The sequence below is a fragment of the Bombina bombina genome, chromosome 3, assembly GCF_027579735.1.
Source record: "Bombina bombina isolate aBomBom1 chromosome 3, aBomBom1.pri, whole genome shotgun sequence".
Lineage (NCBI taxonomy): Eukaryota > Metazoa > Chordata > Amphibia > Anura > Bombinatoridae > Bombina > Bombina bombina.
This window is the reverse complement of record NC_069501.1, coordinates 1,166,429,081-1,166,453,900: the sequence shown is the minus strand read 5'-3', so window position 1 is coordinate 1,166,453,900 and position 24,820 is coordinate 1,166,429,081. Positions and strand designations below refer to the sequence as shown.

Genomic DNA, 24,820 nt, shown 5'->3' with positions numbered 1-24,820 from the left:
GATAGTTTTTTATGGCCCTCTCACTTTGACTACAGGTTGGGAGGGGCCTAATTTCAGGCCTAAATCGTGCAGTAGTTTTTGCAGCTTGAGACTTCCAGCTTCTCTGAAGGAGTCCCCTGAACACTTAGGACCTCTACAAAGGGTTTTTGTGCCTTCAAAAGTCGTTGTATGGGCAGGTAGGGTCACAGCAGAGCTGTGGCAGTTTGTTGTGACTGTTAAAAAAACGTTTATCGTTTTTTTGATCCGGTTTTGAAACTAAGGGGTTAATCATCTATTTGCAAGTGGGTGCAATGCTCTGTTAGTCTATTATACACACTGTAAAAATTTCGTAAGATTTACTGCTTTATATCACTGTTTTTCAATTTCTGACAAAATTTGTTTCTCTTAAAGGCACAGTACCGTTTTTATTTTTTGCTTGTTTACATTAATCAAAGTGTTTTCCAAGCTTGCTGGTCTCATTGCTAGTCTGTTTAAACATGTCTGACATAGAGGAAACTCCTTGTTCATTATGTTTAGAAGCCATTGTGGAACCCCCTCTTAGAATGTGTACCAAATTTACTGATTTTACTTTGTTATAAAGATCATATTCTGTCTTTAAAAGATTTATCACCAGAGGAAATTGACAAGGGGGAAGTTATGCCGACTAACTCGCCCCACGTGTCAGAACCTTTGACTCCCGCTCAAGTGGCGCCAAGTACATCTAGCGCGCCCATGGCGTTTACTTTACAAGACATGGCGGCAGTTATGGATCATACCCTTACAGCGGTATTGTCCAAACTACCAGGGTTACAAAGAAAGCGAGACAGCTCTGGGACTCGAAAAAATACAGAGCTCTCTGACGCTTTAGTAGCTATGTCTGATATCCCTCACAATATGCAGAAGTTGAGGCAGGAGAGCTTCTTTCTGTGGGTGATTTTTCTGACTCAGGGAAGATGCTTCAACCTGATTCTGAAATGCCTACATTTAAATTTAAGCTTGAACACCTCCGCGTGTTGCTCAGGGAGGTTTTAGCTACTCTGGATGACTGTGACACCATTATAGTGCCAGAGAAATTGTGTAGATTGGATAAATACTATGCAGTGCCTGTTTACACTGATGTTTTTCCAATACCTAAAAGGTTTTCAGAAATTATTACTAAGGAATGGGATAGACCAGGTGTACCGTTCTCTCCCCCTCCTATTTTTAAGAAAATGTTTCCAATAGATGCCGCTACACGGGACTTATGGCAAACGGTCCCTAAGGTGGAGGGAACAGTTTCTACACTAGCTAAGCGTACAACTATTCCCGTCGAGGACAGTTGTGCTTTCCTAGATCCAATGGATAAAAAGTTAGAGGGTTACCTTAAGAAAATGTTTATTCAACAAGGTTTTATTCTCCAGCCTCTTGCATGCATTGCCCCGGTCACTGCTGCTGTGGCCTTCTGGTTTGAGTCTCTGGAAGAGGCCTTACAGGTAGAAACTCCATTGGATGATATACTTGACAAGCTTAAAGCGCTTAAGCTAGCCAATTCATTTGTTTCTGACGCCGTTGTTCATTTAACCAAACTAACGGCTAAGAACTCAGGTTTTGCTATACAGGCGCGTAGGGCGCTATGGCTTAAATCCTGGTCAGCTGACGTTACTTCAAAGTCTAAGCTTCTCAACATTCCCTTCAAGGAGACCCTATTCGGGCCTGGACTGAAGGAGTTCATTTCTGATATTACTGGAGGAAAAGGTCATGCCCTTCCTCAGGATAGGTCTAATAAATTAAGGACCAAACAAACTAATTTTCGTGCCTTTCGAAACTTTAAGACGAGCGCGGCATCAACTCCCTCTAATGCAAAACAAGAGGGAAATTTTGCCCAGTCCAAGCCGGTCTGGAGACCTAACCAGGCTTGGAACAAAGGTAAGCAGGCCAAGAAGCCTGCTGCTGCCTCTAAGACAGCATGAAAGATCAGCCCCCGATCCGGTAACGGATCTAGTAGGGGGCAGACTTTTGCCCAGGCTTGGGCAAGAGATGTCCAGGATCCCTGGGCGTTGGAAATTGTGTCCTAGGGATATCTTCTGGACTTCAAAGCTTCTTCCCCAAAAGGAAGATTTCACCTCTCACAATTATCTGCAGACCAGATAAAGAGAGAGGCATTCTTACATTGTGTTCAAGACCTCTTATTTATGGGAGTGATCCACCCAGTTCCAAAGGAGGAACAGGGGCAAGGCTTCTATTCAAATCTCTTTGTGGTTCCCAAGAAAGAGGGAACGTTCAGACCAATCTTAGATCTCAAGGTCCTAAACAAATTTCTCAGGGTCCCATCTTTCAAGATGGAGACTATTCGAACCATCCTCCCAATGATCTAGGAGGGTCAATACATGACTACCGTGGACTTAAAGGATGCTTATCTTCAAATTCCGATACACAAAGATCATCATCGGTTTCTCAGGTTCACCTTCCTAGACAGGCATTACCAGTTTGTGGCTCTTCCCTTTGGGTTAGCTACGGCACCAAGAATCTTTACGAAGGTTCTGGGGTCACTTCTGGCGGTCCTAAGGCCGCGGGGCATAGCAGTAGCCCCTTACTTAGACGACATTCTGATACAGGCGTCGAATTTCCAAATTGCCAAGTCCCATACGGACATTGTTCTGGCATTCCTGAGGTCTCATGGGTGGAAAGTGAACGAAAAGAAGAGTTCTCTATCCCCTCTCACAAGAGTTTCCTTCCTGGGAACTCTGATAGATTCTGTAGAAATGAAGATTTACCTGACAGAGGCCAGGTTGTCAAAACTTCTAAATTCCTGCCGTATTCTTTATTCTACTTCTCGCCCTTCAGTGGCTCAGTGTATGGAAGTAATCGGCTTAATGGTAGCGGCAATGGACATAGTGCCCTTTGCCCGCCTACATCTCAGACCGCTGCAACTCTGCATGCTCAGTCAGTGGAATGGGGATTACACGGATTTGTCCCCTCTACTAAATCTGGATCAAGTGACCAGGGATTCTCTTCTCTGATGGCTATCTCGGGTCCATCTGTCCAAAGGTATGACCTTTCGCAGGCCAGATTGGACAATAGTAACAACAGATGCCAGCCTTCTGGGCTGGGGTGCAGTCTGGAACTCCCAGAAGGCTCAGGGATCGTGGACTCAGGAGGAAGCACTCCTTCCGATAAACATTCTGGAACTAAGAGCGATATTCAATGCTCTTCAGGCTTGGCCTCAGCTAGCTGCAGTCAGGTTCATCAGATTTCAGTCGGACAACATCACGACTGTAGCTTACATCAACCATCAAGGGGGAACAAGGAGTTCCCTAGCAATGTTGGAGGTTTCAAAGATAATTCGATGGGCAGAGATTCACTCTTGCCATCTATCAGCTATCCATATCCCAGGAGTAGAGAACTGGGAGGCGGATTTTCTAAGTCGACAGACTTTTCATCCGGGGGAGTGGGAGCTCCATCCGGAGGTATTTGCACAGTTGATTCAACTTTGGGGCAAACCAGAACTGGATCTCATGGCATCTCGTCAGAACGCCAAGCTTCCTTGTTACGGTTCAAGGTCCAGGGATCCCAAGGCAGCACTGATAGATGCTCTAGCAGTGCCTTGGTCCTTCAACCTGGCTTATGTGTTTCCACTGTTTCCTCTGCTCCCTCATCTGATTGCCAAGATCAAACAGGAGAGAGCTTCGGTGATTTTGATAGCACCTGTGTGGCCTCGCAGGACTTGGTATGCAGATCTGGTGGACATGTCATCCTCTCCACCATGGACTCTGCCTCTGAGACAGGACCTTCTACTTCAGGGTCCTTTCAACCATCCAAATCTAATTTTTCTGCGTCTGACTGCTTGGAGATTGAACGCTTGATTTTATCAAAGCATGGTTTCTCCGAGTCAGTCATTGATACAGGAAAATCTATCATAAGATATGGTGTATATATCTTCATTGTTGTGAATCCAAGGGTTGCTCATGGAGTAAAGTCAGGATTCCTAGGATATTATCTTTTCTCCAAGAAGGATTGGAGAAGGGTTTATCAGCTAGTTCCTTAAAGGGACAGATTTCTGCTCTGTCTATTCTTTTGCACAAACATCTGGCTGAGGTTCCAGATGTTCAGGCGTTTTGTCAGGCTCTGGTTAGAATCAAGCCTGTTTTTAAACCTGTTGCTCCGCCATGGAGTTTAAATTTAGTTCTTAAAGTTCTTCAAGGGGTTCCGTTTGAACCTTTGCATTCCATAGATATTAAGCTCTTATCTTGGAAAGTTCAGTTTTTAGTAGCTATCTCCTCGGCTCGAAGAGTTTCGGAGTTATCTGCTTTACAATGTGATTCCCCTTATCTGATTTTCCATGCAGATAAGGTAGTGTTACGTACCAAACCTGGTTTTCTGCCTAAGGTGGTATCTAATAAAAAATATCAATCAGGAGATTGTTGTTCCGTCACTGTGTCCTAATCCTTCTTCAAAGAAGGAACGTCTATTACACAATCTTGACGTGGTTCGCGCTTTAAAGTTTTATTTATAAGCTACTAAAGATTTTCGTCAAACATCTGCATTGTTTGTTGTCTACTCTAGACAGAGGAGAGGCCAAAAGGCTTCGGCAACTTCTCTTTCTTTTTGGCTAAGAAGTATAATCCGCTTAGCTTATGAGACTGCTGGCCAGCAGCCTCCTGAAAGAATTACAGCTTATTCTACTAGAGCGGTAGCTTCCACATGGGCTTTTAAGAATGAGGCTTCTGTTGAACAGATTTGTAAGGCGGCGACTTGGTCTTCGCTTCATACTTTTTCTAAATTCTATAAATTTGATACTTTTGCTTCTTAGGAGGCTATTTTTGGCAGAAAGGTTCTACAGGCAGTGGTGCCTTCCGTTTAAGCGCCTGCCTTGTCCCTCCCTTCATCCGTGTCGTATAGCTTTGGTATTGGTATCCCACAAGTAATGGATGATCCGTGGACTGGATACACCTTACAAGAGAAAACAAATTTTATGCTTACCTGATAAATTTTATTTCTCTTGTGGTGTATCCAGTCCACGGCCCACCCTGTCATTTTAAGGCAGGTGTTTTTTATTTTTAAACTACAGTCACCACTGCACCCTATAGTTTCTCCTTTCTCTTGCTTGTCTTCGGTCGAATGACTGGTAGGTGGCAGTTAGGGGAGGAGCTATATAGACAGCTCTGCTGTGGGTGATCCTCTTGCAGCTTCCTGTTGGGAAGGAGAATATCCCACAAGTAATGGATGATCCGTGGACTGGATACACCAAAAGAGAAATAAATTTATCAGGTAAGCATAAATTTTGTTGTTTGAAGCTGAGGTGGTTAATACATCCGGTACCGTTCTTTTTAGTATTTACAGACGGTTTCCCGGTCCGTACCATTACGCCAGACTGTACTGTACTTAAGAATAGGGTGCTGCATAAATGGGGTATGCAGTAGACCTTTTATACAGAGGGGTGTTACTGGAGTCCCTTGTTTTTATTTTTCTGAGATGACATAAGGGCATGATATGACACTCTGGGAGAGGCATAAAGGCAGTAAATCGATAAGGCACTTTAACGATTGAGCTATTTTTTATTATATATCCAGCATGACTTGCTGGGATGTGTTTGGGGTGTGTTTTTGTGTTTCACTTAAGCTGTGTGCAAAACCGCTTCTCCATACGGTTGTGTTTGGGCCTACTCCGACATCGGTCATAAGGGTATTTTTGTGTAAACTGATATATTTTTTACTTTATTGTCTTATTTATCACCTTTCTTATAGGGTGCAATAATTTTTGGATATACCAATAAGTTTTAGTTAATTTTTTAAGATAAATTAACGTTATTTAAAGGGCCATAATACCCAAATGTTTAAACACTCGAAAGTGATGCAGCATAGCTGTAAAAAACTGACTAGAAAATATCACCTGAACATCTCTATGTAAAAAAGAAAGATGTTTTACCTCAAAAGTTCCTCAGTAGCCACCTCCCATTGTAAAGGATTTCTAAGCAGCATATTAGTGTGTCTGTCCCGGGACAACTGAAGGGATGAGCTTCGTGAACTCTCATATTATTTCACCAATCAGGTAAAGGAAGCTTACTATGAAATCTCATGAGAGTTAAGTCAAATCTCATGAGATCACAGTAAGAGTTCATGACCTCAGCACTGCTGATGCTGATTGGCTGCTGTTCATTTCTTCATTTTTTTTTTAATTTTTTTACCTGCAGCTGGGAGCAGCTGTGTATAACTTTTTACACAGAACTTACTCTGCTGAGCTGAGGAGATTGTGAGGTAAAATATCTTCCTTTTTTACATAGAGATGCTCAGGTGATATTTTCCTGTCAGCTTTTTACAGTTATACTGCATCAGTTTCAAGTGATTTAGCATATGAGTATTATGTCCCTTTAAGCAGTTTTTGAAAATTTTTCACTTTTTCTTTCTTAAAGGCGCAGTACACGTTTTTCAAAAATTTATTTAAAGCAATAAATAAAGTGTTTAAACGACTTCTGTGGTTATTATTAGTCTGTTCAACATGTCTGACATTGAGGAATCTCATTGTTCCATGTGTTTAGAAGCTATTGTGGAACCCCCTCTTACATTGTGTACCTCTTAAACTGAAAGGGCCTTACATTGTAAAGACCATATTTTAGGTCAAGAAAGTGTGCCTAAGGATGATTCTCAATCTGAAGAGAATCAGGATATGCCATCCAATTCTCCCCAAGTGTCACAACCTTTAACGCCCACACAAGCGACGCCGCCAAGTACCTCTAGTGCGTCTAATTCCTTTACTCTGCAGGAGATGGCTGCAGTTATGTCAACTACCCTTACAGAGGTATTATCTAAATTACCAGTGTTACAGGGTAAACGCAGTAGGTCAGGTATCAATGTGAATACTGAATCCTCTGAAGCTTTATTAGCTATTTCCGATGTACCCTCACAGTGTTCTGAGTTGGGGGTCAGGGAATTGCTGTCTGAGGGAGAAATTTCAGACTCAGGGAATGTTACCTCAGACAGATTCGGACACAATGTCCTTTAAATTTAAGCTCGAACACCTCCGTCTGTTGCTTCGGGAGGTTTTAGCGACTCTGGATGATTGTGACCCTATTATGATACCACCAGAGAAATTGTGTAAGATGGACAAATCTCTAGAAGTGCCTACTTACACTGATGTTTTTCCGGTTCCTAAAAGAATTTCGGAAATTATAACGAAGGAATGGGATAGACCAGGTATACCGTTTTCTCCCCCTCCTACTTTTAAGAAAATGTTTCCCATATCAGACACCATTCGGGACTTGTCAAACGGTCCCTAAGGTGGAGGGAGCTATATCTACCCCGGCTAAGCGTACAACTATACCCATTGAGGACAGTTGTGCTTTCAAAGACCCTATAAATAAAAAAATTAAAGGGTCTTAAGAAATTATTTATTAATCTGGGTTTTCTTTTACAACCTACTGCTTGCATTGTTCCAGTAACTACTGCAGCAGATTTTTGGTTTGAAGCTCTGGAAGAGTCCCTGAAGATTGAGACTCCCTTAGATGACATTTTGGATAGAATTAAGGCTCTCAAGTTAGCTAATTCTTTTATTACTGATGCTGCTTTTCAAATTGCTAAATTAGCGGCGAAAAATGCAGGATTTGCTATTCTAGCGCGTAGAGCGTTGTGGCTCAAATCTTGGTCTGCTGATGTGTCATCAAAAACTAAGCTTTTAGCTATTCCCTTTAAAGGTAAGACCCTTTTCGGGCCAGAATTGAAGGAAATAATTTCTGACATTACAGGAGGTAAAGGCCATGCCCTACCTCAGGATACCTTAGGATAAGTCTGTTAAGATGAGGGGTAAACAGAATAATTTTCGTTCCTTTCGGAATTTTATGTGAGGACCTTCTGCTTCCTCTTCATCCACAAAGCAGGAATGGAATTTTACCCAATCTAAGTCAGTCTGGAGACCCAACCAGAATTTTGAATTTAACTCTGTTGTGAATGTGGAGCCAGTGAAGGGACTCACAGAGAGGTGCAGCTGAAACAGAGCGTCGAGAGAGTTGGATTAGCCTGGCAGATGCATTTAGGAGGCATTGGAGGGGAGAGAGGGAGGCCAGTTAGTAAGTTGTTACAGTAGTCAAGTTGGGAAATTACCAGGGAGTGGATTAGCTGTTTAGTAGTTTCAGCACTCAGAAACGGACAAATTTTGTAGATATTGCGTAGGTGGTTGCGGCAGGATGAAGAGAGCAATTGGATGTGGGGAATGAAGGACAGATTTGAGTCAAGCGTGACTCCCAGGCATCAAACTTGGGATGATGGGGAGATAGTGGTGCCGCCAACAGTGATAGAAAAATTAGAAACTGGAGTAGAGTTAGAGGGGGGAATTAGAAGTAGTTCGTTCTTGGACATGTATATTATTCTTAGGTGGTGAGAGGCCATCCAGGAGGAAATGCCAGATAAGCAGTCGCTGATGTGAGAATTGACAGGAGGAGTGCAGGGGTGGAAAGGTAGTTCTGGGTATCATCAGCATAGAGATGATAGCAGAAGCAATAGCTGTTGATACGTTTACCCAGTGAAGAAGTGTAAATAGAGAAGAGTAGAGGACCCAGGACAGATCCTTGAGGTACTACAACAGACAGAGGCAAAAGAGAGGAGGAGTCACCAGCAAAAGAGACGGGAAGGATCTGTTAGAGAGATAAGAGTGGATCCAGGAGAGGACAGTGTCACAGAGCCCAAGAGAGCTGAGAGTCCGTAGGAGAAGGGGATGGTCAACCGTGTCAAAGGCAGCAGAGAGGTCAAGTAAGATGAGTATAGAGTAGTATCCTTTGTTTTTAGCAGAAAGGAGATCGTTGGTAACATTGGTGAGGGAAGTCTCAGTTGGGTGTTGGGGACGGAAGCCAGATTGCAGGGTGTCGAGCAATGAGTTGGAGGACAGGAATTGGGTTAGGCGATCGAAAACTAGTTTTTCAAGGAATTTTAAAGCTAGCGGGAGCAGTGATATGGGGCGTTAGTTTGCAGGGGAGTTGGGGTCAAGGGAGGGTTTTTTTGAGGATGGGGGTGACCTTTGCATGTTTGAAGGAGTCAGGGAATGAGCCGGTAGAAAGGGATAGGTTGAATATGTGAGAGCCGGAGTGAGGGTGGGAGACAGAGGGGGAATTAGATGTGAAGGAATAGGGTCAAGTGGGCAGGTAGTGAGGTGTGAGGAAGACAAAAGGGAAGCCACTTCACTCTCAGTGGTTGGGAGGAGGGCGCAGTGAGTGACAGAGGGGGTGACTGGGAGCGAAGTTGGGAGATTGCAGGTTTGTGTTGAGATGTTTCTTCGGATGGCAAGTGTTTTATTGGAAAAAATAGTCAGCAAGGTCTTGGGCACTGAATGCAGATGATGGGGGTGATGCAGGTGGGTAGAGGAGAGAGTTGAAAATGAAGAGTCTCTTAGGGTTTGAAGAGTGAGTGGATATAAGAGAAGAGCAGTATGTTTGCTTAGCTAAGCGAAGGGCAGAGGTGTAAGAGTAAATAATTAACTTCTAGTGCAGGATATCAGGTTCAGAGCGGGATTTCCTCAAGGCACGTTCAGCAGTGCGTGAGCATTTTTGTTGGTGGCGTGTTTGTTGGGAGTGCCAGGGTTGGAGCTGACGATGTGGGCTTTGCTAAGTTTGGGCGGAACGAGAGTGTCAAGTGCAACGGAGAGAGTATGGTTATAGTGGGTTATAGCAAGGTCAGGGCAGGATATTGTAGAAGTGTGGGAGAGGCGTATATGAATAAGATTGGAGAGTTTGGGAGGGTCCACAGTGTGCAGATTTCTCCTGGTGCGGGGGCGAGAGGGGGAAGTAGGTTTAGCATCTATATGGGGATTAAAGGTGAGCAGATGGTGGTCTGAGATGGGAAATGGTCGACAGGCAACATCAGAGAGCAGAGATTGGAGAATACCAGATCAATCGAGTCCATCACGGTGGGTAGGAAATAGGGTGGATTGTGAGAGGCCGAAGGAGTTAGTGATTGAGAGAAGTTTAGAGGCAGCAGGGGCAGATGGGTTGTCAAGTTATATTGAAGTCCCCCAGAATTAGGGTAGGTGTATTTGTAGAGAGAAAGTGAGGAAGCCAGACAGCACAGTTGTCAAGGAATTGGGAGGTTGTTCCAGGGGGGCGATAGATAACTGCCACTCTGAGAGACAGGGGAGAGAACAGGCGGATGCAGTGGACTTCAAAGGAAGAAAAGGAGAGAGATGGAAATGGAGATTGGTACTGATAGGAGCAGGAGGGGGAGAGTAAGATGCCAACACCGCCACCATGTCTCTCACCTCGCCTAGGTGTGTGGCTAAAGTGAAGACCACCATGAGTGAGAGCAGCAATGAAAGCAGTGTCAGAGGAAGATAGCCACGTTTCAGTAATTGCTAAAAGGTTAAAAGCGTTGGAACAAACAGGTCGTGAACAGTTGTAAGTTTGTTACAAACAGAGCGAGCATTCCAGAGGGCACAAGAAAAGAGAGGGGATAGACGCAGTGTGTTAATGGAGATGAGATTGTTGGTATTGCGTGACCTAGAATTTTTGCACTGGGAGACAGAGCGAGAGTGTAAAAGTGTGGTGATTGCTGCAGGGCCAGGGTTAGGAGAGGCATCACCAGCAGCAAGCAGTAGTAGCAGTGAGAGTGACCGAAGGTGAGAGTGAGATTTGTAGGAGCGTGAATGACTAGACACAGGAGAGTTAGAGGGGGAAGTGTTTCTAAGGAAACAGAGTAGTTCATGAGAGAAGGGAGGGTGAGATGTGGATAGTGTGGGGATTGTTTGTTGTAGGGACATGCAGTGATTTTTAGGAGAAGGGCAGACAGAGAGAGCAGAAAATACATGGAGAGAATTGTGTTGTTGTATAGTTATTAAGTTTACCTGTTAGTTGGTCTGCAGTTTCAACCTCCAGTTTCTAACTCCAGTGAGTAACTCCGCCACTTTTAATCAAAGAGCCACTTAAGACTTAGAGAGCCAAGGCTCAAATAAGCTTATGGCTTGCAATATGTAGTAATGAGTGTAATGGAATAATTCTGTGCCGCTGATTAAAAGGAGTTGGGCTAGCCAGGAGTTACACACTTGCAAATTAGAGGGGGGGGGGGGGGGGGGAGAGGGTGGCAAGCTCTTGCTGTCTGGTAGATAGTTTAGCCTTGTTACAACCAGGAGGTTGGGAGTTTGGATCTTGCTGCAGTGGGATTATTTTCCCTTGGTTGTTTCCATAATAGGAAGATCTCTCGGATCTACCTCAGAGAATTTATTTTGTTTTGTTCGACTATAGTCTCCTTCCTGTAGTGGTTTTTAAGGAGTTTCTGTCTCAGGGCATGTGCTTCTGGAGACATTCCTGGTTAAGGTGACCATGGGCATCAACCTGCTGTCTGGAAAGCAGCCTGGGTTTAGTAAGTGACTGCTCTTCCCTTTAACATCGGGGAATAGAGAGCGAAATTACAAGCCCCTGATGGTTGGGCATCAGTAGTTATTGGTGTAGTTCCAGTCTGACAATATCACATCAATGGTTTATTTCAACCATTAGGTAGGAACTCGTTCCCTTACCATGCTGGAGGCGTGGATTGTTCGGTGGGCAGATACTCACACTGGCTGGCTGTCGTCCTTTTGTCAGGGGAGGACATTCAGGAATTGGAATTATGACCAGTCAGATGTTTCATCTCGGGGAGTGGGTTCCCATCCAGGGGTGTTCTCTAGGTAGACCCTTTGAATTGGGAAGCTCTGGAATTCCCTTTTTTAGATTGCCAAAAGTTCCAAGTTCGGTTCATGGTCAAGTGATCCGTTGACCACCCTGTTAGATGACCTGGCATTTTCTTTTATTCAGTCTTGCATCCTGTTTTCTTCGTTTTGCTTTCCTTTCACAAATTATTGCTCGTATTCTACAGGATAGAGCGGTGGGTTTTTATTAGCCCCTATGTGGCGTCGCAGGATCTGGTTTGCAGACCTACTGATAATGTACAGAATACAGAATATATGAGTGCGCTCAAAGGCTCTACCTAACAATCGATAAATTTAAAAATTAATGACGTACTAAAAACATGAAATGTTATAATCACAATTTAATAACACATTTATTAACAAAACGCAATATGCGACATATTAAAAAGCAATTTATAATCTAAAACACTGTATAGAAAAAAGTTAATAAGGTGCACCTTAGTAAAACGAATGGTATTCAAAAATATTGTGCAGAAAATATGTATATATATATATATATATTGCAAGCTGCTTTGTAATAGTGCTTTCGTTGGTTAGAATGAAACCCACACTTTGTTTAAATAGTATCCAGGCAAATAGTATCCAATGGGTGTAGTTCTGCTCCGTAGTACCATGGGTAAATCAAGAAAGAAACTATAGATATTAAATTTAGAAAAATGAATAGGGATCTAACAGATTATAATATAGAAGAAACAAATACTGAAATAAAAACAAATGAGGTTATGACTGATACCAACACCAGTAGAACAGAAATGGAAAATATTATATTATATCAGGAGTTTAACGGAATAAAGAATAGAAATCAAGAAAAAAATCACCCATGTAGAACATAATACATTTAAGGAACAGAATAATAAACAATATCATTTAAATACACAACAAAACTATAGACATACAAATAGCAATTATATATCAGATATAAATATGCAAAGAAATTGGGGTAATGCTAAAGCATCCCAAAATTATAAACCTTATCAAAGGAATGACTCATATAAACCTTATCAAAGGAATGAAACATATAAACCATATAACCAACATAATTTTACAAATAACTATAAACAAGATTGGAGAACCAGAGAAAATAATTGGAGATCTAAAGAACCAAACTGGACCAACTACAATAGGTTTGAACCACTAAGAGACCATAAATGGGGGCCAAATGTAGCTAGTCCTAGACAAGGCACTTCTGTTTCTATTTTAGAAGAGGACAGGAGACGAACAGAGTGAAACCGAAAAAAGAGAGAGGAACCAGAGGTAGAGGAGGAAAGGGACAAACAGAAACGAATGAGATAAACAGGGAATTTTCAATCTAAGCGACACTGAATTGACTACTCAACAATATAAAGTATTGTAAAAAGGGTTAACATTTGCCCCCGCCAATAAATTAAATAAATTTAATACACTAATTAACGTAAATAACTTAATTCATAATATTACCCTTAAAAAGATTTTTCATGAAAAATCCAATTGAACATGAAATATTAAATGATAAGAAGGGCTTCCATCATACTAACCTTAAAGCCAAATCTAAATTCTTCCCCACTAACGAAAAGGGAAGGAATATTGAAATGTTCGAAAAAGCAGTTAAAAAAGATACTGAAGTTATGGATCTAAGTAAAATGACTTATAACTTAACAAAAAATGAAAATGACACCCTAAAAGAATTACAAAGAAACCCCCATATTACCAAAAAAAAAGAAAATAAGGGGGTTGGTATTGTCATACTTAACACAGATGATTATATTAAAGAGGCAAATAGATTATTGTACGATAAAGAAACCTATAGAAAAATTAAATCCAACCCAACAATCAAATTAACTAAAGAACTTAATACTCCACTTAACAAGGCGTATAATGTAGGAATTATCAATGGTAAAGAGTATGGTTTCTTAAAAGTTGATTTTCCTAGAATTCCAATATTCTACTATCTGCCCAAAATTCATAAATAGCTAATAAATCCTCCAGGAAGACCCATTATCTCAGGAATTCAATCTATTACATCTAACCTGTCAGAATTTGTGGATAACTTTCTACAACATTATGTGGTCAAACTGCCATCTTACTTGAAAGACTCTACAGAGCTTTTTAAGAGAATTGAAGAATATACAATGGAATGAAAATTTTATATTTGTAACCTGCGATGTATGCTCATTATACACTAATATACAACATAACATAAGATTAAAAGCAGTGGAATATTTCTTACAGAAAGGAGGTGAATTACCCATTGAGCAGATTGATTTTATATTGGAAAGTATTACATTTATATTAAATAATTATTTTAATTTCAATAATCAATTTTACTTGCAAATAAAGGGAACGGCGATGGGCACCAAATTCGCCCCCAGTTATGCGAATTTATTCATGGGACTTATAGAAGAAGAATTAATACACAGTTCCAACTGGGAGGCGAATTTGGTGCTCTATCGCCGTTTCATCGACGATATTATAATTTGGAGGGGGGATGAGGAACTTTTAGATGTTTTTATAGAAGATTTTAAGAATAATAGATATGGTATTGATCTAACATATGGGAAAAGCACTACAAATATTAGTTTCTTAGATCTAGATATAAGGATCAATAATAAAGAGATAACCACTAGAACCCACTTCAAAGAAGTGGATTCAAATAACTATATCCACAATAAAAGCTGCCATTACAAGAAATGGTTGGATAATATCCCAATGAATCAATTCCTAAGAATTAGAAAAAATTGTAGCAAGCTAGAAGATTTCGAGGAACAGGCAGGAACCTTAGAAACAAAATTCAAAAATAAGGGATATAATATGAGTCCTGTGAGAACAGCAAAAAATAGAGCAAAAGAAAAAACCCAAATTGAGCTGCTTAAAGAAAAAAACCCAAAAGAATGCTCTGAAAGTTCACTAGATGTACCTTTTATCACTGATTTTAGCATTAATCATAATAAACTAAGGACAGTTCTGAGTAAACACTGGCATTTATTACAGATAGATCCATTTATTGGTGAATCACTTACAGAGAAACCTAGAATAGTTTTTAAAAAAACGAGAAATTTGAAAAAAAATACTGGCACCAGGCACTTTCAAACCCAAAACAACTAGAGGTACTGATATAGTCTTAAGAGGGAATAAAATAGAGGGCTATTTCCCATGTATACACTGCAAAGCTTGTAAATATAGCTGTAAAACAAAGTTTTATGTCAACGGTAACTAATAAAGAATACAAAATCCGGGACCAATAAAATGCTCTGATCGAAATGTAGTGTATTTAATAGAATGTCCATGTAAGAAACAGTGAACGAGTAAATAGATAGGAGCGCCAAAAAATAGGCAGGGTCTTATGTGATTAATAATTGTAGTTTTGATGCTAGACCCTGGGTTAGGATAGCATATATTGGGTGTTTAGAAAAAATTCCTATGTGGAATCATGTGTTATAAGGATAGATTTAGAAATTAGGTATGATGTATTTAACAAAGAATATTTATTACAATTTGCACAAAATATCGTATAATTAAAACAACCGGGTACAATTCACAGAATATTATATAGTTAAAACAATTAAGTACATGGATCCATGTTAATAAAATCCTATTACATATAAATGTGTCCTAAAAACTGATTTAAAAACTAATATGGCTGTCTGAATATAAAGTATTGTGAGTCTCACATATACAGTATGATGGTGAGGTCGTACTGGTGAGTGACCTCCCTAGTATCGTAAACACAACAATTGTGATGAAAAAAGTGCAATAATACCAGTATACCAAGAAAATTGAATGAGAAGAAGTAAACGTTGTGATCAAAAAATATATATAAAAGTATTTAAAAACAGTTTCCAAAAAATGAGATCTACAAAAACAGTTATAGTTAGCATGTGAATAAATTAGGATGTGATCTACAAAAACATATATGTGTATGTCAAAACAAATCGCAAAAAAGCTATTTCATAAGAATATTGGAAAAAATGATGAAAAAAACTTTTGTGAACAACAAGTGTGTAATCAAACTAGTTGGTGTGATTAGAAAGTCATTAAAAAGTCATTGTTGGAGGTGTGGAGGTTCCTGAAATTCAGTCCGTTTGGTATAATGGTCCTTTGGAGATCCTTTATTTGTAATCCTAAAAAAGCATTAGAAGTCCTGAAAAATGTTTGAAGATCCAAAGTGTAAAAATATAAAAATATACAAAATGTGTAAAAGTGTGATCGATGTGTAGAAAAAATAAAAATGGTAAAAAATGGTGAAAAAAGATAAGGATACTCTGGAAATTTCTCAAGACCTATAAATAAAAAAATGTAAGAAACAGTACTTAGGTGAGACCTCACGTATGTTGAGGGACAGGATCAGAGAACACATTCTCAACATAGAACATATGCTCTCAAAACACTTTAAAGAGATACACAACCAAAACCCAAAAGGCTTAAAATATTGGGGTATTAGGAAGATTGTACAAGATTGGAGAGGTGGAGATCTAAATAAAAAACTGTTAAGAGTAGAAGCAGAATTAATTTTTACATTCAAGACTCTGGACCCATTGGGACTTAATACAGAGTTAGATTTAAATCATTTTATCTAAATATATAATCTTCAACACATTGTTTAATATTTAATGTTATTTTTACATTTTGAATATTTAACAATTTTGTTTTTACTGTGTGTTTTTTAAAATAAGTTTGAGAGATAAATTATGTATTATGTATATTAACTATTTATACTATATTATCTATATCGTTATCAAAAGAAAATCATTGTCTATATTAATTCATATATATTGTTAGGAAGATCGAAAATTTAAATGGTAGAATAAGTGTTCGCTTTAACTTCTAGTTTACATTGAGGATCTAGCAATAGCTGATAAAAAATCATAAAACCAATATTGATCAAATAGAATTAGGTCTAAATTAAGTGCTGTAATAAAGTCTGTTTAAGATGTGTATACTTTTAATGAATTCTTTGTTGTAATAAATAATTCTTATTAAGGTCCCATTAATTAATTTATTCATATTCAGTTATGGAATTGAAGCAAGACTTCTCTGCTATTTATGAACCGACTAAATACCGCTGTAAACTTGTATCCATGTTTAAAATGCTGGGAATAAATGAACAATTAATGGAAGAACACTATCACTTTAAGACGAGGTATAAAAGGTTGAGAGGAAGTACACAGGCTTATCTTGACAAAAGCTTTGAGCTGAAACGCGTAGATAAGCAGTCCTGTGTAGCTGGCCAGCTCTAAATGGATTCTGTGTGAATGAACTATTAACATTTGGATCAGTGGATCTTTTTTAATATATTCGGACTATCGACACGGACTATCGACAGCATTAATTTTTGATCAACCATTTTGTGCAGTTTATATAAAAAATCGCTAATAACTCCTATTTCAAAGCTATTAAAGGCACAGTATATCTTCAGTTTAAACTTTAATGCAGACTACAGGGTTGATGATCTTAGCAGACGTAACTAAGATCCATGTTGGTTCCAACAGAGTTTCTGAAGGTAGTGCAAGAGAAATCTTCAGTGTGGAGAACGGTTGCATGATACAAGCATTGAGGTATGTTCAGTCCTTTATTTCTGAAGAGACTTGTTATATCAGAACTGGCTGACATATGTTTCTCTTGCAAGGTGTATCCAGTCCACGGATTCATCCTTTACTTGTGGGATATTCTTATTCCCTACAGGAAGTGTCAAAGAGAGCACACAGCAAAGCTGTCCATATAGCTCCCCCTCTAGCTCTACCCTCCAGTCATTCTCTTTGCCGGCTCTAAGCACAGGGAGGTATTAGCCACTCTGGATGATTGTGACCCTATGGTGGTCCCAGAGAAATTGTGTAAAATGGACAAGTACCTAGAGGTCCCTGTATACACTGATGCGTTTCCGATCCCCAAAAGGGTTGCGGATATTGTTACTAGGGAGTGGGAAAGACCAGGTGTCCCTTTTGTTCCCCCCCTATTTTTAAGAAAATGTTCCCCATAACTGACCCCAGGCGGGACTCGTGGCAGACGGTCCCTAAGGTAGAGGGGGCTGTTTCTTCACTTGCTAAGCGCACAACCATACCATTTGAAGACAGTTGTGCTTTTAAAGATCCTATGGATAAAAAGTTAGGTTTACTTAAGAAAATTTTGTTCAACAAGGTTTCCTTCTCCAATCTATTGCCTGCATTATTCCTGTAACTACTGCAGCGGCTTTCTGGTTTGAGGCGCTGGAGGAGTCGCTCCAGACGGAGACCTCATATGACTAAATTATGGATAGAGTTAAGGCTCTAAAGCTGGCTAATTCTTTTCTCTTGTTAAGTGTAGTCAGTCCACGGGTCATCCATTACTTATGGGATTATATCTCTCCCTAACAGGAAGTGCAAGAGGATCACCCAAGCAGAGCTGCTACATAGCTCCTCCCCTCGACGTCATATCCAGTCATTCTCTTGCACCTAACTAAAGATAGGACGTGTGAGAGGACTGTGGTGTTTTAAACTTAGTTTTTATCTCTTCAATCAAAAGTTTATTTTAAACGACACCGGAGTGTGTTGTTTGCTCTCAGACAGCATTAGAAGAAGAATCTGCCTGAGTTTTCTATGATCTTAGCGGACGTAACTAAGATCCACTTGCTGTTCTCGTACATTCTGAGGAGTGAGGTAACTTCAGAACAGGGGATAGCATGCAGGGCCCACCTGCAAGGAGGTATGTGCAGTAAATTATTTTCTAAGGAATGGAATTGACTGAGAAAATACTGCTAATACCGATATAATGTAAGTGCAGCCTTAAATGCAGTAGTAGCGACTGGTATCAGGCTGATAAGTATGTATGTATACACTGAAGTATTTTTCTAGGGAATGGAATTTCTCTCAGAAAATACTGTTAATACTGAAGTAATATCTGTGCCTTCACTGCAGTGAAAGTGACTGGCAGCAGGCTTATTAATAACACTTCATAACTTTAAATTATAAAATGTTTACTGGCATGTTAATCGTTTTTTCTGAGGTACTTGGTGATAAATCTTTATGGGCATGATTTTTACCACATGGCTGTGGTTTTTCTACATAAAAACAGTTTACTGAGCTTCCCCACTGTTGTAATATGAGTGGGAGGGGCCTATTTTAGCGCTTTGTTGCGCATTAAAAATTCAGTCACAGTCTTCCTATTTCTTCCTCCATGATCCAGGACGTCTCTACAGAGCTCAGGGGTCTCCAAAACTAGTTTTGAGGGAGGTAATCAGTCACAGCAGATCTGTGACAGTGTGTTTGACTGTGATAAAAACGTTAATTATTGCAATTATTATCCGTTTTGGGTATTAAGGGGTTAATCATCCTTTGCTGGTGGGTGCAATCCTCTGCTAACTTTATACATTTACTGTAAAAATTTGGTTGCTTTAACTAGTTTGTTTCATTGTTAATTCAACTGTGACACTTTTCTTAAAGGCGCAGTAGCGTTTTTTATATAGCTTGTAAATTTATTTAAAAGTTTTTTTCCAAGTTTGCTAGTGTCATTGCTAGTCTGTTTAAACATGTCTGACACAGATGAATCTGTTTGTTCACTATGTTTAAAGGCCAATGTGGAGCCCAATAGAAATTTGTGCACTCAATGTATAGATGTCACTTTAAATAAAAGTCAAACTTTATATGTTAAGAAATTATCACCAGACAACGAGGGGGAAGTTATGCCGACTAACTCTCCTCACGTGTCAGTACCTTCGCCTCCCGCTCAGGAGGTGCGTGATATTGTGGCGCCAAGTACATCAGGGCGGCCCATACAAATCACTTTGCAAGACATGGCTACTGTTTTGACAGAAGTACTGTCTAAATTGCCAGAATTAAGAGGTAAGCGTGATCACTCTGGAGTTAGAACAGAGCGCGCTGATAATGGTAGAGCCATGTCTGATACTGCGTCACAATTTGCAGAACATGAGGACGGAGAGCTTCATTCTGTGGGTGACGGGTCTGATCCGGGTAAACTGGATTCAGAGATTTCAAATTTTAAATTTAAGCTTGAGAACCTCCGCGTATTGCTAGGGGAGGTATTAGCGGCTCTGAATGATTGTAACACGGTTGCAATTCCAGAGAAAGTATGTAGGCTGGATAAATATTTTGCGGTACCGGTGTGTACTGACGTTTTTTCCTATACCTAAAAGGCTTACAGAAATTGTTAACAAGGAGTGGGATAGACCCGGTGTGCCCTTTTCACCACCTCCTATATTTAGAAAAATGTTTCCAATAGACGCCACCACACGGGACTTATGGCAGACGGTCCCTAAGGTGGAGGGAGCAGTTTCTACTTTGGCTAAGCGCACCACTATCGCGGTGGAGGATAGCTGTGCTTTTTCAGATCCAATGGATAAAAAGTTAGAGGGTTACCTTAAGAAAATGTTTGTTCAACAAGGTTTTATATTACAACCCCTTGCATGCATCGCGCCTGTTACTGCTGCGGCAGCATTCTGGTTTGAGTCTCTGGAAGAGACCATTCGCACAGCTCCATTGGATGAAATTATGAACAAGCTTAAAACCCTTAAGCTAGCTAACTCATTTGTTTCTGATGTCGTCGTACACTTAAACTTACGGCTAAGAACTCCGGATTCGCCATTCAAGCGTGCAGAGCGCTGTGGCTTAAATCCTGGTCAGCTGATGTGACTTCTAAATCTAAATTGCTTAATATTCCTTTCAAAGGGCAGACCTTATTTGGGCCCGGCTTGAAAGAAATTATCGCTGACATTACTGGAGGTAAGGGCCATGGCTAAACAGTCTAATTTTCGTGCCTTTCGTAACCTCAAGGCAGGAGCAGCATCAAATTCCTCCGCTCCAAGACAGGAAGGAGCTGTTGCTCGCTACAGACAGGGCTGGAAAGCTAACCAGTCCTGGAACAAGGGCAAGCAGGCCAGAAAACCTGCTGCTGCCCCTAAGACAGCATGAAGTGAGGGCCCCCTATCCGGAAACGGATCTAGTGGGGGGCAGACTTTCTCTCTTTGCCCAGGCTTGGGCAAGAGATGTCCAGGATCCCTGGGCGCTGGAGATCATATCTCAGGGATATCTTCTGGATTTCAAAGCTTCTCCACGGGAGATTTCATCTTTCATGGTTATCAGCAAACCAAATGAAGAAAGAGGCGTTTCTACGCTGTGTACAAGACCTCTTACTAATGGGGGTGATCCACCCAGTTCCGCGGTCGTAACACGGGCAAGGATTCTATTCAAATCTATTTGTGGTTCCCAAGAAAAAGGGAACCTTCAGACCAATCTTGGACTTAAAGATCCTAAACAAATTCTTAAGAGTTCCATCATTCAAAATGGAAACTATTCGAACCATCCTACCCATGATCCAAGAGGGTCAGTACATGACCACAGTGGATTTAAAGGATGCCTACCTTCACATACCGATTCACAAGGATCATTACCGGTATCTAAGATTTGCCTTCCTAGACAGGCATTACCAGTTTGTAGCTCTTCCCTTTGGGTTAGCTACGGCTCCAAGAATCTTTACAAAGGTTCTGGGCGCACTTCTGGCGGTACTAAGACCGCGAGGCATAGCGGTGGCTCCGTACCTAGACGACATTCTGATACAAGCGTCAAGCTTTCAAACTGCCAAGTCTCATACAGAGATAGTCCTGGCTTTTCTGAGGTCGCATGGGTGTGCCACTCACAAGAGTTCCCTTCCTAGGGACTCTTATAGATTCTGTAGAGATGAAAATTTACCTGACGGAGGCCAGGTTATCAAAACTTCTAAATGCTTGCCGTGTCCTTCATTCCATTCCACACCCGTCAGTGGCTCAGTGCATGGAGGTAATCGGCTTAATGGTTGCGGCAATGGTCATAGTACCATTTGCGCGCCTGCATCTCAGACCGCTGCAATTGTGCATGCTAAGTCAGTGGAATGGGGATTACTCAGATTTGTCCCCTCTGCTAAATCTGGACCAAGAGACCAGAGATTCTCTTCAATGGTGGCTTTTTCGGCCACATCTGTCCAAGGGGATGACCTTCCTCAGGCCAGATTGGACGGTTGTAACAACAGACGCCAGCCTTCTAGGTTGGGGCGCAGTCTGGAATTCCCTGAAGGCTCAGGGATCATGGACTCAGGAGGAGAGACTCCTTCCAATAAACATTCTGGAGTTAAGAGCAATTTTCAATGCTCTTCTGGCTTGGCCTCAGATAGCAACTCTGAGGTTCATCAGATTTCAGTCGGACAACATAACGACTGTGGCTTACATCAACCATCAAGGAGGAACCAGGAGTTCCCTAGCGATGTTGGAAGTCTCAAAGATAATTCGCTGGGCAGAGTCTCACTCTTGCCACCTGTCAGCGATCCACATCCCAGGCGTGGAGAACTGGGAGGCGGATTTTCTAAGTCGCCAGACCTTTCATCCGGGGGAGTGGGAACTTCATCCGGAGGTCTTTGCCCAACTGATTCATCGTTGGGGCAAACCAGATCTGGGTCTCATGGCGTCAGAAATCACCGGGGGACAGGGCCATGCTCTCCCTCAGGACAAGCCCTTTAAGGCTAGAAACAAAGCTAATTTTCGTTCCTTTCGTAACTTCAGGAGCGCTCCCGCTTCAGCCTCTACAGCTGCAAAGCAAGAGGGTAACGCTTCACAGCCCAAGGCATCCTGGAAGCCTTACCAGGGCTGGAACAATGGTAAACAGGCCGAAAAGCCTGCAGCTGCTACCAAGACAGCATGAAGGGGTAGCCCCCGATCCGGGACCGGATCTAGTAGGGGGCAGACTCTCTCTCTTCACTCAGGCCTGCGCAAGAGATCCCTGGGCATTAGAGATTGTTACCCAGGGATATCTTCTAGAATTCAAGCACTCCCCTCCAAGGGGAAGGTTCCACATTTCTCGTCTGTCTACAGAACAGACAAAGAAAGAGGCGTTTTTACGCTGTGTAGAAGATCTACTTACAATGGGAGTGATCCACCCAGTTCCGATTGCAGAACAAGGACTGGGGTTTTACTCAAACCTGTTTGTGGTTCCCAAAAAAGAAGGAACTTTCAGACCAATCCTGGACCTCAAAATTCTAAACAAATTCCGCAGAGTCCCATCATTCAAGATGGAGACCATTCGGACAATCTTACCAATGATCCAGGAGGGTCAATATATGACTACAGTGGATCTAAAGGATGCGTATCTGCATATTCCTATCCACAAAGATCATCACCAGTTTCTCAGGTTCGCCTTTCTGGACAAGCATTATCAGTTTGTGGCTCTTTCTTTTGGGTTGGCCACTGCTCCCAGAATTTTCACAAAGGTGCTAGGGTCTCTCCTGGCGGTGCTAAGACCGCGGGGCATAGCAGTGGCGCCTTACTTAGACGACATCCTAATTCAGGTGTCGACTTTCCAAAGAACCAAGTCTCACACAGAGATCGTATTGGCTTTTCTGAGGTCTCACGGGTGGAAGGTGAACGTAAAAAAAGAGTTCTCTCTCCCCCCTCACAAGAGTTCCATTCCTAGGAACCCTGATAGACTCGGTAGATATTAAAATATTTCTGACGGAGGTCAGAAAGTTAAAACTGTTAACTACTTGCCGAGCTCTTCATTCCATTCCTCGGCCATCTGTAGCTCAGTGCATGGAGACAATCGGACTAATGGTAGCGGCAATGGACATAGTCCCTTTTGCTCGGATCCACCTCAGACCACTGCAACTATGCATGCTCAAACAGTGGAATGGGGATTATGCAGATTTGTCTCCTCAAATTCAGTTGGACCAGGAGACCAGAGATTCTCTTCTCTGGTGGTTGTCTCAGGATCACCTGTCTCAGGGAATATGTTTCTGCAGACCAGAGTGGATCATTGTAACGACCGATGCCAGTCTATTAGGCTGGGGTGCGGTCTGGGACTCCCTGAAAGCTCAGGGCTTATGGTCTTGGGAAGAAACTCTTCTCCCGATAAACATTCTGGAACTGAGGGCGATATTCAACGCTCTTCAGGCATGGCCTTAACTAGCTGCGGCCAAATTTATCAGATTTCAGTCGGACAACATCACGACTGTAGCTTACGTCAATCATCAAGGGGGAACAAAGAGTTCCCTAGCGATGACGGAAGTAACCAAAATAATCAGGTGGGCGGAGGATCACTCCTGCCATCTCTCAGCAATTCACATCCCAGGAGTAGACAACTGGGAGACGGATTTTCTAAGTCGTCAGACTTTTCACCCGGGGGAGTGGGAACTCCACCCGGAGGTATTTGCCCAGCTGACTCAGCTATGGGGCACTCCAGAGTTAGATCTGATGGCGTCCCGTCAGAACGCCAAACTTCCTCTCTACGGGGCCAGGTCCCGGGACCCCAAGGCGGTATTGATAAATGCTCTAGCAGCGCCTTGGTCCTTCAATCTGGCTTATGTTTTTCCACCGTTTCCTCTCCTCCCTCGTCTGGTCGCCAGAATCAAGCAGGAGAAGGCTTCAGTGATTCTGATAGCGCCTGCGTGGCCATGCAGGATTTGGTATGCAGACCTAGTGGACATGTTATCTGTCCCACCATGGACACTGCCAATGAGGCAGGATCTTCTAATACAGGGTCCGTTCAAGCATCCAAATCTAGTTTCTCTACGTCTGACTGCTTGGAGATTGAACGCTTAATTCTATCAAAGCGTGGTTTCTCTGAGTCAATTATAGATACTCTGATCCAGACCAGAAAGCCTGTCACCAGGAAAATTTACCATAAGATATGGCGCAAATATCTGTGTTGGTGTGAATCCAAGGGTCACTCGTGGAGTAAGATTAGGATTCCAAGGATATTGTCTTTTCTCCAAGAAGGATTGGAGAAAGGTTTGTCAGCTAGTTCCTTAAAGGGACAGATATCTGTTCTGTCTATCATTTTACACAAGCGTCTGGCAGAGGTACCAGACGTTCAAGCGTTTGCTCAGGCTTTAGTCAGAATCAAGCCTGTCTATAAACCTGTGGCTCTGCCATGGAGTCTAAATCTAGTTCTTTCAGTTCTTCAAGGGGTTCCGTTTGAACCTTTACATTCCATAGATATTAAGTTGTTATCTTGGAAAGTTTTGTTTTTGGTAGCTATCTCTTCTGCTCGAAGAGTTTCAGAATTATCTGTCTTACAGTGTGATTCACCTTACCTGGTGTTCCACGCAGATAAGGTAGTTTTGCGTACCAAGCCTGGTTTTCTTCCTAAAGTTGTTTGTAACAGGAATATTAACCAGGAAATAGTTGTTCCTTCTCTGTGTCCTAATCCATCTTCAAAGAAGGAACGTCTACTACACAATCTTGATGTAGTTCGTGCTTTAAAGTTCTATTTACAAG

General features: G+C 41.6%; 1 protein-coding gene across 1 annotated transcript in view; it reads left to right on the top strand.

The window, feature by feature from the left end:
• The window catches only part of YAP1 (Yes1 associated transcriptional regulator), a 473,031-nt gene that overhangs the window by 174,719 nt on the left and 273,492 nt on the right, over window positions 1–24,820 (top strand). The window contains exon 3 of the mRNA XM_053705585.1: window positions 13,064–13,488. Within this exon, the coding sequence (XP_053561560.1) occupies window positions 13,064–13,488 (425 nt within the window). The remainder of the gene's footprint in view (window positions 1–13,063; window positions 13,489–24,820) is intronic.